General features: G+C 45.4%; 2 protein-coding genes across 2 annotated transcripts; one reads left to right on the top strand and one right to left on the bottom strand.

Moving 5' to 3' along the window:
* Positions 1-11,776: 11,776 nt before the first annotated feature.
* Positions 11,777-12,648, bottom strand: LOC119300926 (glutathione S-transferase T3-like). The gene is made up of 2 exons (XM_037577829.1): positions 12,305-12,648; positions 11,777-12,226 (listed from the first exon to the last, which is right to left on the bottom strand). Exons 1-2 carry the CDS (start codon positions 12,641-12,643, stop codon positions 11,792-11,794), a joined length of 774 nt encoding a protein of 257 aa, XP_037433726.1. The 5' UTR covers positions 12,644-12,648; the 3' UTR covers positions 11,777-11,791.
* A 2,744-nt stretch (positions 12,649-15,392) lies between these two features.
* Positions 15,393-17,705, top strand: LOC119300927 (bifunctional bis(5'-adenosyl)-triphosphatase/adenylylsulfatase FHIT-like). Its single transcript, XM_037577831.1, has 4 exons — positions 15,393-15,679; positions 16,730-16,876; positions 17,172-17,270; positions 17,351-17,705. The coding sequence occupies exons 1-4, from the start codon at positions 15,416-15,418 to the stop codon at positions 17,465-17,467; spliced, it is 627 nt and encodes a 208-aa protein (XP_037433728.1). The 5' UTR covers positions 15,393-15,415; the 3' UTR covers positions 17,468-17,705.
* Positions 17,706-17,719: the final 14 nt, after the last annotated feature.

Below are 17,719 nucleotides of genomic sequence, written 5' to 3'. Positions count from 1 at the left end.
TTCACTTCGAACCCTAGAAAGAACTTCAACTCTCCCATGGAGGACATCTCGAACTTTGAGGTCATGAGAGCGGCAAATTCCTCATTGAAAGCTTTGTTAGGGGAACCAAAGATAATATCATCAACATATAATTGGCACACAAACAACTCCCCTTTGACATTCTTAGTAAAAAGAGTGGGGTCAATTAGCCCAACTTCAAAACCATGGTCTTGTAGCAACTCGGTAAGGTGGTCATACCACGCACGTGGGGCTTGTTTAAGGCCATAGAGTGCCTTATCGAGTTGATACACATGATCGGGAAAGTAGGGATCCTCGAACCCGGGGGGTTGCTTGACGTAAACCAATTCATTAATAGGACCATTAAGAAAAGCACTCTTCACATCCATTTGTTGTAACTTAAAGTTATGATGAGAAGCATATGCAATCAACATGCGAATGGATTCAAGACGAGCAACGGGAGCAAAGGTTTCACCGTAGTCGGTACCCTCGACTTGGGAGTAGCCTTGTGCTACCAAACGAGCCTTGTTGCGAATGATAATCCCATGGGCATCTTGCTTGTTCTTAAATATACACTTGGTTCCTATGACATTGTGATTCCCAGTCGGTCTTGGCACCAATCTCCACACTTTGTTGCGCTCGAAGTTGTTGAGTTCTTCATGCATGACATTGAGCCAATCCGGATCTTCTAGCGCTTCATAGACCTTGTGGGGTCCACACAAGAGACAAACGCGTGATGCTCACAATAATTTGCTAATTGTCTATGAGTGCTTACCCCCTTTCTTAAGCCTCCAAGCACATTCGTCATGAGATGATCCTCGGTGGAGAGCTTGGAAGAAACCTTGGCGGCACGACGCTCTAAGTCCTCCTCGGGGGTGAGACGAGGAGTGGTCACTTGACCATCTTGAGCGTCGTCTTGGACTTGTTCTTGTTCTTGAACTTGCTCGGAGGAGAGAACTTGACCTTGGGCATCACTTGATGTGTCAACACCGTCTTGAGCGTGATCTTGCCCTTGGTCATGTTCTTGAGGATGAGGGCCTTCATGTTGTTCTTCGGAAGCGTGTGGGCCTTGGGTTGGTGATGGCTCCACTTGAGTGGAGCTTTGTCCTTCTCCTTCGGCCACAAGGGGTTCCTCAATGGGTATGATAAAGCCAACACCCATTCTTCTTATGGCTTGGGGAGGAATTTCATCACCTACATCACAAGTGCCACTTTGCTCCACTTGGGAGCCGTTATTCTCATCAAACTCCATGTTACACGTCTCCTCAATAAGTCCCGTGGATTTATTGAGGACACGGTAAGCATGAGAGTTTGTAGCATAGCCAACAAATATGCCCTCATAAGCTCTAGCCTCAAATTTAGACAACCGAACACCTTTCTTGAGAATGAAACACTTACACCCGAATACCCGGAAGTACTTGAGGTTGGGCTTGTTACCGGTCAGTATCTCGTATGGAGTCTTGTTCAAGCCCTTGCGGAGGTAGAGCTGATTGGATGCATGACACGCGGTGTTGATGGCTTCGGCCCAAAAGTTGTACGGAGACTTGAACTCCGCCATCATGGTCCTTGCCGCATCCATCAACGTCCGATTCTTCCTCTCCGCAACATCGTTATGTTGAGGGGTGTATGGTGCGGAATATTGATGCTTGATTCCCTCATCACTAAGAAATGCATCCAAGGTGTAGTTCTTGAACTCGGTACCGTTGTCACTTCTTATTGTCACGGTACTGTTGTGCTTCATTTGCAAAGTCAATGACGGTTTGTTGGGTCTCGCTCTTCCTTTTGAAGAAGTACACCCACGTGTACCTTGAGTAGTCATCCACAATCACCAAGCAATACTTCCTACCTCCAAGACTATCGGAGGATGGGGGCCCAAAGAGATCCATGTGAAGGAGCTCCAAGGGCCTCTTTGAATAAATGATAGTCGTGGGAGGGTGAGCCTTCTCATGTAGCTTTCCTTCGATACAGGCACTGCAAGCACGATCTTTAGCAAAACTAACATTCGTTAGTCCACGAACATGGTCCCCCTTGAGGAGACTTTGCAAAGATCTCATATTGACATGGGCTAAACGGTGATGCCAAAGCCATCCCACATCAACTTTAGCCATTAGGCATGTCGCGGTCTTAGTGGGTCGCTCCGAAAAGTTAATCACATATAGACCATTCTCGACATGCCCAACAAAAGCTACTTTAAGAGTCTTGCTCCATAAGAGGGCCACGGTATTGATATCAAAGAACGTGGCAAAGCCCATGATTGCAAGTTGACGAACGGAAAGTAAATTGCATGCAAGGGACTCAACAAGCATGACCTTCTCGATCGTGAGATCATGCGAGATGACCACCTTGCCAAGTCCCAATACCTTAGAAGATGAGGCGTCACCCCACTCGACATTGGTGGGCATAGATGGAACTTTGTGCACGTCCACCACCAAGTCCTTGTTTACGGTCATATGATTTGTAGCTCCGCTATCGAGCAACCATGATCCACCACCGGAAGCAAACACCTACAAGAGATCAATGCTTGGTTTTAGGTACCCATTTTGTAATGGGTCCTTTGATGTTAGTAACAAGGGTCTTAGGAATCCAAATAGACCATTCAATATACTCATGAAGAGAACCAACAAATTTGGCATAAACATGCCCATCACTAGCACAGCATAACACATAAGAAGGGTTAAAATCGCCGACTTTGTTGAGAGGGGTGACATTGCCCTTCTTGACATTGTTCTTCTTCTTCTCCTCGGGGGCACTCTCTCCCTCCCTCACAAAGGTTTGCATGAGGGGAGGAGGTCGTTCGGTCTTGTCATTCTTCTTCTTGTTCTTGGAGTCGGGCACGTACCCAACCCCTTCCTTGACCACACTTCCCTTTTGGTTGATCAAGAGATCGTTGAGGTTCTTCTTGCCTTGTATGCAAGTCGCAAGACCTCTTTCAAGTTGCTCCTTCAACTTAGCATTTTCCTCAACAAGATGTATATGCTCACAACACGGGTTAGTAGCATTTGCATTATCAATTAAAACCATATGAGGAAAAGTTGCTTTCTCCTTAGTTAGCTTCACTTGGAGTTGATCATGAGACTCCTTGAGACTAGCGTGAATACCCTTCAAGGCCTTGTGGGCCTTGTCAAGTATATCAAACTCCTCTTTAAGTCTAGCAAGATCAACCCCGAGTTTGGCCTTCTCAGAATTTAGCACACGAGAAACAATGAGGACATGATCATAATCTTTCTTTAACTTAGCATGATCAACGTTGTGTGACTCCTCAAGAGCCAAACGAAGACCACGCTCTTCCTCAAGAGCATTGAAAAGATCCGAAATCTCATCGGCATAGTCACGACTATGCCCTTCCATCTTAGAGATAGTGTCTTCGTGAGCCTCGATCATGTCATTGGCTTCACCAAGTTGTTCCAAGAGAAAAACAAAGTGCTTCTTGGATTTTCCCTTGAGTTTGCCCATAAAGGCCTCAAACTCGTTAGCCTCCACATTAGCTCCATCAAGTTCATTAATGATATCTGTCGGGGAAGGATGATTAATGATGGTAGTTTTGATGTTGGAGGTTACCTTGTTGGTGGCTTTAGCCATGAGGCACTTGGCGGTGATGCTCTCATTGGGTGAGTCGAAGAGAGACACCCGTGACGTTGTTGCAATGGCAACGGAGGCCATGGCAACCGACTCATCATCTTCATCATCGTCATCATCCTCATTGTACTCTTCTTGCACAACCAAAGCCTTGGGAGGAGTCTTCTTGGTGAAGTTGTTCTTGTTGGGGAATGACTTGGCCTTGTCCTTTCGGATGAGCTTGCCACCATTGTCTTCCCTCTTCTCATACGGGCATTCCGCAACTAAATGACTCACGTTTCCGCAATTGTAGCAAGTCCTTACACGTTGCTTGCCCCTTGTGCCACTCGAGTTGTTTTTGCTAAAGTTTGGCCTCGAGTTTTTCTTGCTCCAAAATTGCCTTGAAGCAAGTGCCATCTGTTCATGATATGCATACTTCGTATCTTCGGGGTTGCTCTCCTCTTCTTCCTCTTCTTCTTCTTCCACGGTGAGCTTGGCCTTCAATGCAAGGTTAGGCTTCTTTGCCCGTTGAGAACGGAGCACCGCATTGTCGGCGGTCTTGTCCAAAATATTCATGGCCACAAACTCATCCAACACTTCGCTAGAGGTCAAAGTGTGGAAGTATGGTCTTTGACGAATGACGAAGGACATGGCCTTGTGATAGGGCATCATTGCCTTGAGGAATTTGCGCTTGATCCAATTGTCATCCGTGTCCTTGCTCCCGTGATCTCGTAGTGAGACCGCGAGTTTAGTTACTCTCTGATAAAGCTCACGAGGTTCTTCATCTTCTTTCATTGCAAACTCATCGGCCTCATCTTGTACCACTTCATAATTGGAGCGTTGAATGCTTGCGCTTCCCCGGTAGAGAGAGACAACACAATGCCATGCATCTTTGGCCAAGGCGAAGGGACGAAGATGAGGTAAGTCTTCGGGTGGAATTGCATCTTGAATGATGAAGAGAGCATTCTCATTGAATTGATTGTCCGCGGCTTCCCGAGGAGTGAAGTTGCTTGGATCATGTGGATAGAAACCTTCTTCAATGATTCTCCAAAGGTTAGTGTTCACATGATTTAAATGACGCTTAAAGCAGTAAACCCAAGAATCAAAATCCTCATTTTTCACAATCTTAGGGGGAGGACCGGCATGATTCAAATGAGTAGAAGGAACCGGTCCACCATAAACAAGTGGTGGTTCCACATGGGCAAAGATGTCGGTGCCATTCTTACCACTAGAAGAAGGAGCCTTTTCACTACTAGCTTCCCCCTTGTTGGGGATAGCATCCGTCACCTTGTTGGCGGGGTTACCCACTTTCAACGGTGTGGATAGTTTAAGCCCCTCAAGAAATTTAGTAAACATGCTTTCAACTTCGGTCGTCATGGAGGTTTTCAATGTCTCCAAGGCCACATTGAACTCCTCACGAGAGAACGAGGTTCCCCCATCTCCCGTAGACGAGATCGGATTCACACCGGAGTGTTCCTCCACACCGTCTACGGTATCAACCATACTCTTTGGACGGTAAAGTCCTTAATAAAGAGACGAGGCTCTGATACCAATTGAAAGGATCGATATGGTTGACTAGGAGGGGGGGGGTGAATAGGCAACTACCAATTTTTACTTTTCTTTACCAAATTAAACTTTGCATCAAAGTAGGTTGTCTAGATGTGCAACTAGGTGAGCAACCTATATGATGCAATAACAACAAGCATACAAGCAAGCAAGGGAAGAAACACTAAAGAGTTTGCACAAGTAAAGGTAAGAGATAACCAAGAGTGGATCCGATGAAGACGAGGATGTGTTACCGAAGTTCCTTCCTTTTGAGGGGAAGTACGTCTCCGTTGGAGCGGTGTGGAGGCACAATGCTCCCCAAGAAGCCACTAGGGCCACCGTATTCTCCTCACGCCCTCACACAATGCGAGATGCCGTGATTCCACTATTGGTGCCCTTGAAGGCGGCGACCGAACCTTTACAAATATGGTTGGGGCAATCTCCACAACTTAATCGGAGGCTCCCAACAAGACCACGAAGCTTCACCACAATGGACTATGGCTCCGTGGTGACCTCAATCGTCTAGGGTGCTCAAACACCCAAGAGTAACAAGATCCACTAGGGATGAGTGGGGGAATCGAAAATTTCTTGGTGGAAGTGTAGGTCAGGGCCTTCTCAACCACTTCCGAGCAAATCAACAAGTTTGATTGGCTAGAGAGATAGATCGGGCGAAAATGGAGCTTGGAGCATTTAATGGAGCTTGAGCAATAAATGGAGCTTGGGGGAGGAAGAGGTGAGTGAGAGAGAAGAAGGGGACTCCCTTTTATAGTGGGGGCAACAATCCCGTTGCCCCCCACCAACCAGCCCCGCACAGGGCAGTACTACCGCTGAGAGGGGGCGGTACTACCGCCAGGACAGCGGTACTGCCGCGCTGAGGAGACTAGTAGGGAAAGGACCCAATTACGGTACTACCGCGGTGGTAGGGGCGGTACTACCGCTTCTGGAACGGTACTACCGCCTCTACAACCGTAACTAGTGCCGCAAAACCCGACACGAGAAAAAGACCTGTCGAATCGAGGCGGTAGGAGCCAGACTGCCCAGCGGTACTACGGCAGTGGGGTCACGGGCGGTACTACCGCTGTGGAGCGGTACTGCCGCTTGTGACCCTTCGGCCGTACTACCGCAGGCAGTGCGGTACTACCGCTGGGGCGAGAGAGAGAGAGAGAATCTCTCAAAGATGCTGAGGACAAGGCGGAGGTGCCAGGCCCCCAGCGGTACTACTGCTGTGGAGCCACGGGCGGTACTGCCGCTGTGGAGCGGTACTGCCGCTTGGCTCCTCAGCGGTACTACCGCTGGGTTGCGCGGTACTACCGCTTGGACCCAGACATGACAAGGAAGAGAGGAGAGATCTCTTCAATGGAAAGGAGATGCTCGGAGGGTGAGAAGCTGATGTATACGTGATGATTCCATCCATGCAATACCCCAGCGGACCCCCTCTTGATAGTACGGTGCCCTCTACGCAACTAGTCCACCGAGAAAGAAACGAAAGAGCTACACCGTCTTGAAATACACTCCGAGGGAAAGAAAGCGTCTCGTGCCAGGGGAGAATCTGTGAATTATTCAAAGCACAAGATTAGTCCGCAAACATGTTGTCATCAATCATCAAAACTACCTTAAGAGAGATATGCCGTAACAACCATGTGTCCATGCCTTGCGGCCAGGTGCATCATCGTGTCTCAGGCTCTAGGTTGATTTAACCCAATGAAACGCACGTACAAAGCTACGCAACTACCGGCCTGATTGATCGTTTCGGCTACATGCGTATGCAAACACAAGGAATTTTCTAAAGATGATATGAGGAGGGGATCAATCCATTTGGCTGCCTGGAAGAGAACAAGGAAGCAGACGAATCTGACTTGTGGATCCGCATCGTCAGTGAGAGTAGCCAGTGAACCCGGTCGGGATGATGCTTTTTTGGTGCGCCAAACAGACCTAAGGTCAAGGTTGACCGGGATTAGAAAGTATAAGGTGTCAATTTCAGGGATTTAGAGTTTGAGGTTTGATTCCGACAAATCATACGAATTCAAGATTTAAAATAGACTTTACTCTTAGATTGTGCATGCAGCATGCACGCTGTGGAGGGAGCAGCCGATGCAACGAGCGCTGTCACGTACGACACACCATCCAAACACAAGGCCAGCCCATGTGCCTGCCTTGATCCTTTGCTCCAGTTAAGCTGATTTTTTGGCTGTCATGATGTTGTAGTATTAACCGGCATAAATATGTTGCTACTGTACTGGTTGGTGCGTGTCTGCAACATATATACTGGACGTACTTACGTCGGCCTACTCTCAAAGGCCGTTTCACTAGGCTGGGGGAGTAGACTTTGGGGAGGTCGGTCAACGATGAATTGGAAAACAAAGCACTACTCCAATGGCTTAAGGTAAGTATAGTAGTCATAGTATTGATAACAACATACACCATGTAGATTTGACTCATGCCGTTTAATAATCCCACGCAAGTATATATGCCTAGGCATCTGGCAAGGTAGTGCGCATATGTTGATGGGGACTTTTATCAGCTCTAAGTATAAGTCATGGTGTTGATGGAAAGCCTACGCAGCATGCACAAGCACCACAAATGATCACCCCTACTACTGGGACACTGGGCAGGCAAATTTTTAACGTTAACTAAAGCGACGGAGTAAGCAGCACAAAGCAATTAACAACCTTAGCTAGACCTGTGTGGTGTCACTACAATATGCATGCGACTTATGACTAATGTCAACTCACCAAAAAAATTCGCAATATTAACAGTGGAACCTTTTTCTGTCACAGGGTGAGTGAGGTGATGTACGCATGTTGGGTCTTGCTTGTCAGCTTGCTTTTCGTTTGTGCAAGCCAACTGGCAGCTAAGATAACTTAATTAGATCGCATTCTTTGTAGACATTGGACGGTGAACGAAAGTACTATGCAGACGATACTTAACTGGCCGATCGATCGACGATGCTTCAGCCAGCGGTTCTACTTCATTTTGTCCCATGAATGCATGGTTAGATTAGTAGGATCGTGCAAGAATCGGCTGAGCACTGTCGTGTGTGTAGCAGCGCTCGACGGTGAATCATCATGGCTTCATGTTTTTCTTTTTCTTTTTTGAGAGAAAATGTGCTGGTTGTTAGTCAACCCTCCTGCATATTTTGGCCCCTCCACTTTCTGGAGCCTGCATGCATGCGCGCACACATCTTTAGCACCTCCCTATATCCACTCCACAAAGTCAACTGCACACATCATTCCATTGCCAGTTTTTCCTTTTAGTGAAAATCATTGCATTAGTTTTGTCGAACGCTAGGATAATGTCCACCATCGCCAACAATTCAATTATAAAAATCACTGCTAACAGGGACCAGGCTTTATTGCCGATCTTGTATTAGCCGATTGTAATCCTATTGAAGTTGAATAAAATTTGACCGATTCTCGCAAAAAAAAGATATTGAATTATTCCCTCCGTCCAAAATAAGTGTCTCAAGCTTAGTACAATTTTGTACTAAAGATCATACATTTATTTTAAGACGGAGGGAGTATATAATATCGCTAATAGGGCTACTGTGCCTGTGTGGCTTCGGTTCATGCGTGAAACTCGAGGACCGACCCTTGTCATCGTGTGTGATTATACCACAAAATTGTATGACCGTCTACTACTTAGATGGGATTGTTCATATACCTAAATTGAAGGAGTGCCTCGCACCAATTGATAATGATATTGTATTTTTCGTTTTTGTGAAGGACAACTTTCATTGATTAAGGAGTTTCTATACAACCGTCTTGCGCAACTTGCCAATCTCGTCTGGTGCATGTTGGAGCCAAACTGCAGTGCAGTGCGAGTTGTAGGCCTCCTCATCTATAGAAGGTAGATGTACTGTATTCTAATGGCAGTGGTCCTCCAAAACACTGGTGCAACAACAATAGGCCCCCTCATACATTTTTTTCTCGCTCCGTCCGTGCATGCATGCAGCAATCTCGGCTTCTAGAGCGCTCGAGCAGATTGACATGAAATGGCAGGAGGCAAAGACGATGTTGCCCACTTTGTTTCTCAAGATCATACCCACACTGCCCATTTCATCCTCCTGTCTCAAGGAACCATCGATGTTGAGCTTGTTCCAACCCAACGGAGGAAAGCTCCAACGCACTAGAGGTTTAGCACAGGGTGCAACCGGAGCCTTGGTCACACGTTTGCGCGAGTCTTGCTCATAGTATAAGACAATATCTCCCTTCTCCTTGTCGAGCCCAGGGTGTTGCTCGATCTAACAAGGAGTCGATGTAACATGTTCAAGAAAATTCTCCAAGCAACGATTGATCGCAACAGTTTGTCATAAGTCACCTCGTTGCGTAGGTGCCAAGGCCGCCACAATGTCATCATGACAAGTAGTTGGTCATCGTCAATGCATTGGTGTAGTAGGTGCATGTGCCATTCATGCCCATGTTCTTGATCTCCTCCGGCCTTGGCATGCTTAGGTGATCGCTCATCACACGCCCAATCCCCTGAGCCATTGTATATCCATAAAATACATAGAATGTGATGTTGCATTCCTCCCAACACATTCATGAGATACCATGATGTTTCTTTTAACTTTATTTTCTATCATAGACAGTGAGTCAGTGACAAGATGCCATGCAAATACGCGTACCTTGGGAGGGGCGGGGCACCCCCACAATGCTTCCCAAATAACACATGTGTCATCTGTGCCTTGCTCATGGCGCACGTGGATGTGTGGTAAGCTCATCATGAGCAAGGCGTTAGAGCATCTCTAGTGACTTGTGTAAATTTGGTAGTCTATATCTTCACATACACAATGGTGTAATTTTTTTTATTTTAGACAACCTCAGTTTTTCAGTGGATTGTCTAAATTTGGTAGTCTATGTCTTCAACGGCTATATTTTCAACAGCTACTTTTCCAACGACTCTATTTTCAACGGCTATATTTTCAACGGTTATATTCCAGGTCTATATATACCACCCCTCCCACCTCTCATTCACCAATCCTGGTTGTGCCTTCTCATTCCTCTCCTGAATTCCTTTGTCTTCTCTCACACAACAGAATGATGAGTGGAAACATTTCTTCTTTGGATATGCTCATGAATTCGTCGTCGTCTTCATCTGACGACGACAAACTCATTCTTGTAGCATTCGCAGAGCGCAAGAAGGAAGAGCAGAGGAATCATCGACGCCATGGCGGCTCCAAGCATGGACGTCAGACAATCAATCGAGCAAGATATGCAGGATTTGTTCTACTATGCAATGACTACTTCAAAGAAAGTCCTCGCTATCCCGAAAACTTATTTCGGCGAAGGTTCGTAATTAGTACATTTACTTAATGTCTGCCTATTTTTCACCTCCCTATCTCATCTACATTTTTACGAACAGGTTTAGGATGTCCCGTAATTTGTTTCATCGCATAGCTGAAACTATACTTCAACATAATTATGATGGTTATTTTACGCAAAAAAGAAGTGCTTGTGGACTTCTTGGGTTGCATCCGTTGCAAAAGATGACCGCAGCAATGCGAATGCTAACTTATGGAATAGCAGCTGATAGTGCCGATGACTACATCCGGTCTGCAGAAGCTACTAATCTAGAGGCTTGCAAGAAGTTTGTGATCAAAATTTGTGAAGTCTTTGGGGACCAATACCTGAGATCTCCAAATGAAGAAGATACTACAAGATTACTTGCAATAGGGGAGGAAAGAGGATTCCCTGGTATGTTAGGGAGTATAGATTGTATGCACTGGGGTTGGAAAAATTGCCCAAAAAAATGGCATGGCATGTTTAAAGGTCATGTGAAAGAGCCCACAATGATCTTGGAAGCAGTTGCTTCCCAAGATCTTTGGATTTGGCATGCTTTCTTTGGTTTACCAGGGTCAAACAACGATCTGAATGTTCTTCAACGTTCTCATGTGTTTGCAAAGCTAGCTGAAGGTGAAGCTCCAGAAGTGAATTATACCATCAATGGTCATCAATACACAATGGGGTATTATCTTGCAGATGGCATATATCCACGGTGGGAAACATTTGTGAAGACCATACCATCTCCACAAACAAGAAAGAAGAAACATTTTGCCCAAAGGCAAGAGGCGGCTAGAAAGGATGTGGAACGAGCCTTTGGAGTTCTGCAATCCCGTTTTGCCATTGTCCGAGGACCTGCGAAAGGATGGAAACGTAAAGAAATCGGTGATGTCATGAAAGCTTGTGTCATAATGCACAATATGATAGTTGAAGACGAACGACACACTGGTTAGCAAAACAACACTTATGAGGAAATGGGAGAAAGAGTCAGGGTGTGCTCTACTCATGCGGAAGAGCTGAGTGCATTTATTCAGATGCATCAGCAAATTAGAAACAAAGATGAACATTCTCAGCTTCAAGATGATCTAGTTGAGCACCTCTGGCAGAAGTTTGGACACGAATGATGTAGTACAAGTAACTTTGTAGTCTATTTCCTTTCATCTAGTTTTTCATGTATGCATAAGAAATAGTTAAAGTGACAAATAGTTCAAGTCACAAATAGTTGAAGTGAAAAATAATTCAAGTGACAAATAGTTCAAGTGATAAGAAATAGTAGACAGAACAACAAATGAAGGTCAACCAGATGTGTTCTGGCAGCGAGCAATGATCTCATCTTGTTTATTCTTGTAGAATTGCTTCTGTGCATCACTCATATGAGATGTGTCCATGAGCATGATTTTCTCATCTAATTCAAACTATTTCCGTGCATCCTCCTTCTCTTGCAATGCAATCTGGTTCTCTTGCAATTCAAAAGCTCTCGCATAGCGAGCAATTTTTGTGGCCTCTTTGATATCATCCTTCTCTATCTTCTGTGCCCACACACTTTCTAATGATAACTTGCAACCACTATCATTGGATTCAGAAGTTTTACCTTTCCTCAAACGTTCATTCTTGTCATGCTTCGTACCAGGAGGTCTTAGCTCTTCTTCGAGAGCATCAGTGCATGCGCCGAAGTCTTCATCGTTGGAGGTTGTACTCGGACTTGCATCCGAGGTATTCTTTTGTTTCTTCTGAGGAAGCGGACGTGTCTGCCACTTTGGATACTTCTCAAACTCTATGTAGCAATGCATTAATGTAAATGGCTTCTTTTTCTCATCCAGTTCAATGTACATGCGGTGTGCATCTCTTTCCTGAAAAAGGAAATGAAGAGTTAACACTTCCATACAACACATGGTATATTAGAAGCGAATTAGAAGATAGATGCATACCTTATCAGAGAGAGTCATTCCGCTACAATTTCTATTTAATATCTGTTGAATACATGCACAGAACTTGCTCGTGAGCGCTGAAATTACGTTGTAACGACAAGTGAGTCCATTAGAACCACGCTCCGGCCATGACGGTTTTTTGTGAGCGTCGTAGTGATCTGAAATCCTACCCCAATATGTACTTGAATTCTGATCGGTCCCGGTCACCGCATCCAGACTAGTGTTTGCCCATGCTTGAATCAACACCAAGTCCTCAGCAGTTGACCAATTTTTCCCTTTTGTGGAGGCTCCTTTTGCTGATTTTGGTTTCGCAGATTTTTTCCCCTTTTGTGGAGGCATCGTCACTTGTTCCGCAAGTGGGCTACAATCTGTTGTTCCGTAACAATTTGTGTCACTCGATCCTACATTCATCATGTCTAGACATGAGGAGTTGTTGATCTGTGAGTCCAGCTCATATGAGTTTTCCATCTGCACACAAAGAGCAGCAGCAACAATATTTAGATATTCAGAGAACAATACCAATATTCACATACATGGAGCAGCAATATTCAGATACAGGGAGCAGCATCAATATTTAGAGAGCTGGCGCTCGCGCACACGCTACTGCTCGCAGCCGCTGCTCGCAACCGCTGCTCGCAGCCGGCGCCCCAGTCGCTCGCGCCTCACAGCCGCTCGCGCTCGTGCCCCACCCGCTCGCGCCTCACAGCCGCTGCTCGTAGCCGGCGCCCCAGCCGCTCGTGCACACGCTCGCCCCCGCAGCTCGCGCATCCCCCTCACACCAGCCGCTCGCAGCCGGCGCACCCGCCGCTCGCGCACATGCTCGCCGCCGGCGCCGCGCTCGCAACCGGAGCCCCATCCCCCTGCCCCTTCTCTCGCATCTCCCTGCCCCATCCGCAAGGGCGACAGTGGCCGGCGGCGGTGGCCGGATTTGGCCTCAGATCCATCGGCCCCATCTCCCTGCCCTGTCTCTTCAATCACTCTCCCTCTCTCCGAATCGGAAAAACCAGAGCGTACCTCAGCGACGGCGAGCTCCTCAGGGCAGTGGCGTGGCCGTCTTCTTGTCTCCAACTTCTCCAGATCGGCGCGGGAGCGAGCTCGCGAAGGGGCAGCTCTGTTTGGACGTCCTCGCTCCGTCGTCTAAATATGGACAATGCGTAGCGATTCGGGTGGATGTCTGAAATTTAGACTAGCGCATACACAAGCCGCTGGACACATTTTTTGGTCTCTGATGGTCTATATTTGACATAGACTATGGGATACACAAGCCACTAGAGATGCTCTTAGGTGCTGCATCTGTTGAAGTTCTCCTTGAGATCTAAAGCCCATGCAAGGACGTCATAGAGTCGACGTCATGACGACTTTATTATTGAGTGGTTTCCGTATCCATCAGGAGCAAGTGTTGTCGGATAAGATCGATATTCCACCTCCCATGCTCGTCCAAGAGCTCTGCTAGTCACCGAAGCCGGCGGGTGCCGCGCGGTGACACTGGTACGTAGAAGGTAGGTCGGGGTCATCATGGATCTTTCCAGAACGTAACTTGTTTGTCATTGTTGATGCACCATACAAAGTGGCGGATCCACATTTGGTCATGAGTGTGCGGTCGTTACCTATAGCACGAATTACACATCAGTCTACTGTCTACACCTACAGATGTCATCAGCACCAGGTAATTAGCAATTAGCATTCTTCTTGCCCATTGTCTTCAGAGCATGGTTAATAATACAACCAACTGCTGGCTATAAGATGTTGTCATATCATCTATAGCCAACTCATATAGTCACTCGTACAATAAGATTAGATATAAGGTTGGTTATAAGATTACTACTTTTTCTCATCTCCTCTCTATCTCTTTCTTCATATTTATTGCATCTGCATTGGATCACACATATAGCTAGGCTCTTGCATGAGAGCCCACTCCTCTCACTTTTTCATGTCTTTCTCCTCCATGTAGGCAAAATTGACATGTAAGTGGGCTATAAGCCTGCTATTGTACTTGCTCTCAGATGCATTGTATATATATTAATGGCTGTGTGATCCCCAACTATATGATTATGTAGTAAATAATCTTTGTTTCTTTTGTCATTTCTACAAGGTATTATCATTTTATTGGCCAAAAAAAGGTATTATCATGTTGATGAAAAAAAGTTCTTGCTACATGAACATTTTAGATATTAGATCTCTTTTTTGGGAAACCCGCAATTTTTTTTTGAACACCTAAGTATGATATCCTGGATCCGCCATTGGCCATACAATACCCTTTTTAGAAGGGTCGGGCCATGATGAATAGTGTACCATGTCGATGAGGCGGTCCTTGCAAAATTAGTGTCTTCAAGAACACCGTTAGGATAGTAGGAGTACTTCACTTGGAGGACCATGCATACAACGAGTCCGACCAAGTGAGAAGCTGCCAATCTTGCCTTGCGAGCAAGGCTTGGTGAAACAGAAGGAAGTCGCAGAACCCTAGTCCTCCCTTGCTGTTGAGCTCAATTATCTTTTCTCAAGACACCCAGTGGGACTTCCTTTTATCTTTCTTTGAACCCTACCAAAATTACGAACTAGCTATGACAGATCACACACAAAGAGGGGCAACTTGAATACACCCATAATGTAGGTCGGTATCGCCTACGCGACTAACTCGGTTCCAACAAAAGACAAGAACGTTCTTTCATGAACTCCAATGACAAAATGTAGTTGCATTTGTAATGCATACACTGGAGCGTTTGCCCCCTGACGAAGGCCAACGAGATTATTTTCATGTAATCTGAGGAGCAACACTATCCTTTCTTTGCTGCTGGTTTGTCTAGTTTACGATGAAAGGCAGATGTATGAACATACAAGATGGAACACCGAACACAAACTAGATTTATCAAAACTTTTGAAATCAACGATTTTCTTTTTAGAACTATCAACGAATTTGGTTACTTAAAAGAAAAACAGATGATAACTGCGGGCCTTGGCTGTTCGCAGCCCAGCCGCTACTAAGATGGGCTAACATGGGCAATAGAGGCCCACAGCTATCACCTTCCCCTCTCTCTCTTCTCCGACTCGGTGCTCAACTGTTGCCTGCTGCAGCCCTCAAAAAAAGAAAAAAAAAACTGTTGCCTGCTGCTGATGCTGCTGATGCTGCTTGGGCTGTGCTCCGCCCTGCGCTCGCGTGCCCTCCTCCTCCCTCTGACCCCGCCGGCTCGTACGGGCACGGCCACCCTTCGCCGCCGGACTTGGCCACGGGCCACCTCCTCCTTGTCATCTCCGCCGTCGCCGGAGATGGAGGCGTCGGCGTACAAGTTCGGGCCCTACAGGATCGACGCGAGGGAGGTCTTCCACGCCACGCCCCTCTCCTACGCCATGGTCAACCTACGCCCCCTCCTCCCTGGTAAAAATCTCTATGATTGCCCCAACTTTCCCTTGCCTAATTTCTGTTCAATTTTCACTTTCACAGGAATTGCTTGTCAGCTTGTGGTTGTATTTTTTGTTTGTTTGACGGAGATGTCAATGTGGTTGCTGGTGGATAATAAATCGCACTTTAGGGTTCCAGCGCTAGCACAATTTGTTTCCTTATAATTTTGTAATACTTGGTGTGGTGAATAATCGCAAGTCTGACTCACAATTATCCATGATGTCGGAGTAGCACGTGCACATTTAAACCCTGAAGATGTTGTATTAACATTGTATGTATTTGTAGTATAGCAGCTATTTATGATCACAACTTTATAGATCGCGGTATACTGTTTATGCTATATTAACATGCCCCAATCTTACACTGCAGGTCATATCCTTTGTTTTGGCATACTCATTGCCGAGATTTACAGTTAAACACTGCCGGCAAGCCTGGAATCTCGTTTTTTTGTCAGACTGTTCATAAACTTTGTTTCACTTGCTTGTTTCTGAAGTGTCCAAGGTGCAGATATATACAGTAGGAAACACAGTTTAGAATCAAAGGAATGAAATTTGTATGGTATAATAATCTTTCATTTTGCACAGATCTCTAAAAAAGTAAAAATGCATGGCTAATGTAAATCTGAATATCAAGATGTCAAGAGAATTATGCTAGGGTTAGCTATTTATATAAGTGAATGGTTCATATAAAAGTAGCCAAATAGTTATCTCTTGCTGGAATCTGTTTGTACCTGATGGACTCGTGAGTGATGACGTCATCATCTTTTTATGATATATGATCTTTGCTATTATTATGTCCATCACTTTGTGCACCGACAAGTTCCCAAAATGCTTAACCTCTCGAAGAAAGGCAGGAAATGTACTCATACTGCAACATTTACCGTGCTACATATACTGATGGAGTGATGGTATAATACTTTAACTCGAGGTAGCTTTGCTGTCCCTTGGTTCGCAGCTTTCATAGTTCACTGTAAAACGTTTACTTACATTGTAAAGTTTGGTTATACATTTTTTCCTTAACAAAACATACATGTCCTTGTGTGCCCCAAGCGTGAAGTGAAACGCTTTACTGATCTAAGCACTGATGAGACAAGTGATTTATGGGTCACTGCAAAGGAAGTTGGTGTACGGCTTGAGCAGTACCACAAAGCTTCTTCACTTACATTTGCGATTCAGGTCAACTCTCTGTCTCTCTATATATGTACTGAATAGCTTATGCTTCGAAATTTTTATATAATTAGTTCATCCAATTGAAAGCGCATGATTTTTGGATTCTGCTACTGGGGTCCAGAACAAAATAGATCAGGCTAATCACCTAAATTACGCTTACACTGCCATATGAGGTTCCTGTCTGTTCTTTGGACTTTTACTCCAGATCTGCTGCTGATCCGGTTACCTTGTTCACCTTTTACCTTTTAATAACCAATGAATGACAAAGAAGCATTTCCTTATTGATATCTTTTTGGTACAGGATGGCCCTCAAGCTGGCCAAACAGTTCCGCACGTCCACATCCATGTCATCCCCAGGAAGAAGGGAGATTTTGAAAATAATGATGAAATATATGACGCGGTTCGTTGCCCACCTGTTTTGCCATCCATATAATTTCTTATGATTTTTTTCACTAAATCCTACCATTTTCCTTGTAACAGATTGATGTGAAAGAAAAAGAATTGAAGGAAAAGCTCGATCTGGATGTTGAAAGAAAAGATAGAACCATGGAAGAAATGAGTCATGAGGCTAACGAGTACCGTGCTCTTTTCTCCTAGATGTATTTCTTACAAACAGTTTTCTATTTTTCACTTAGTGTTTTCACTGAAATAAACTTTTGGACTGTTTGTTCTGCATAGTTTTTCGAGAGTGTAGCAATGAATATTTTATTTTCCACTGACCTGGTGATGTCGAGTCTCAGCTGATGAGTCTGAGGTGGTGGGTTACTTATGTAGTATGTGATGACAGTTGTTCCTCGCTAGTTGTGGCTTTATGGATATTAATGTTTTAGGTTTATTGATCCCAAACAT

This window comes from Triticum dicoccoides, chromosome 5A (genome assembly GCF_002162155.2).
Source record: "Triticum dicoccoides isolate Atlit2015 ecotype Zavitan chromosome 5A, WEW_v2.0, whole genome shotgun sequence".
NCBI lineage: Eukaryota > Viridiplantae > Streptophyta > Magnoliopsida > Poales > Poaceae > Triticum > Triticum dicoccoides.
Note: the sequence above shows the minus strand (reverse complement) of the source record. Positions and strands in the feature narration are given on the sequence as shown.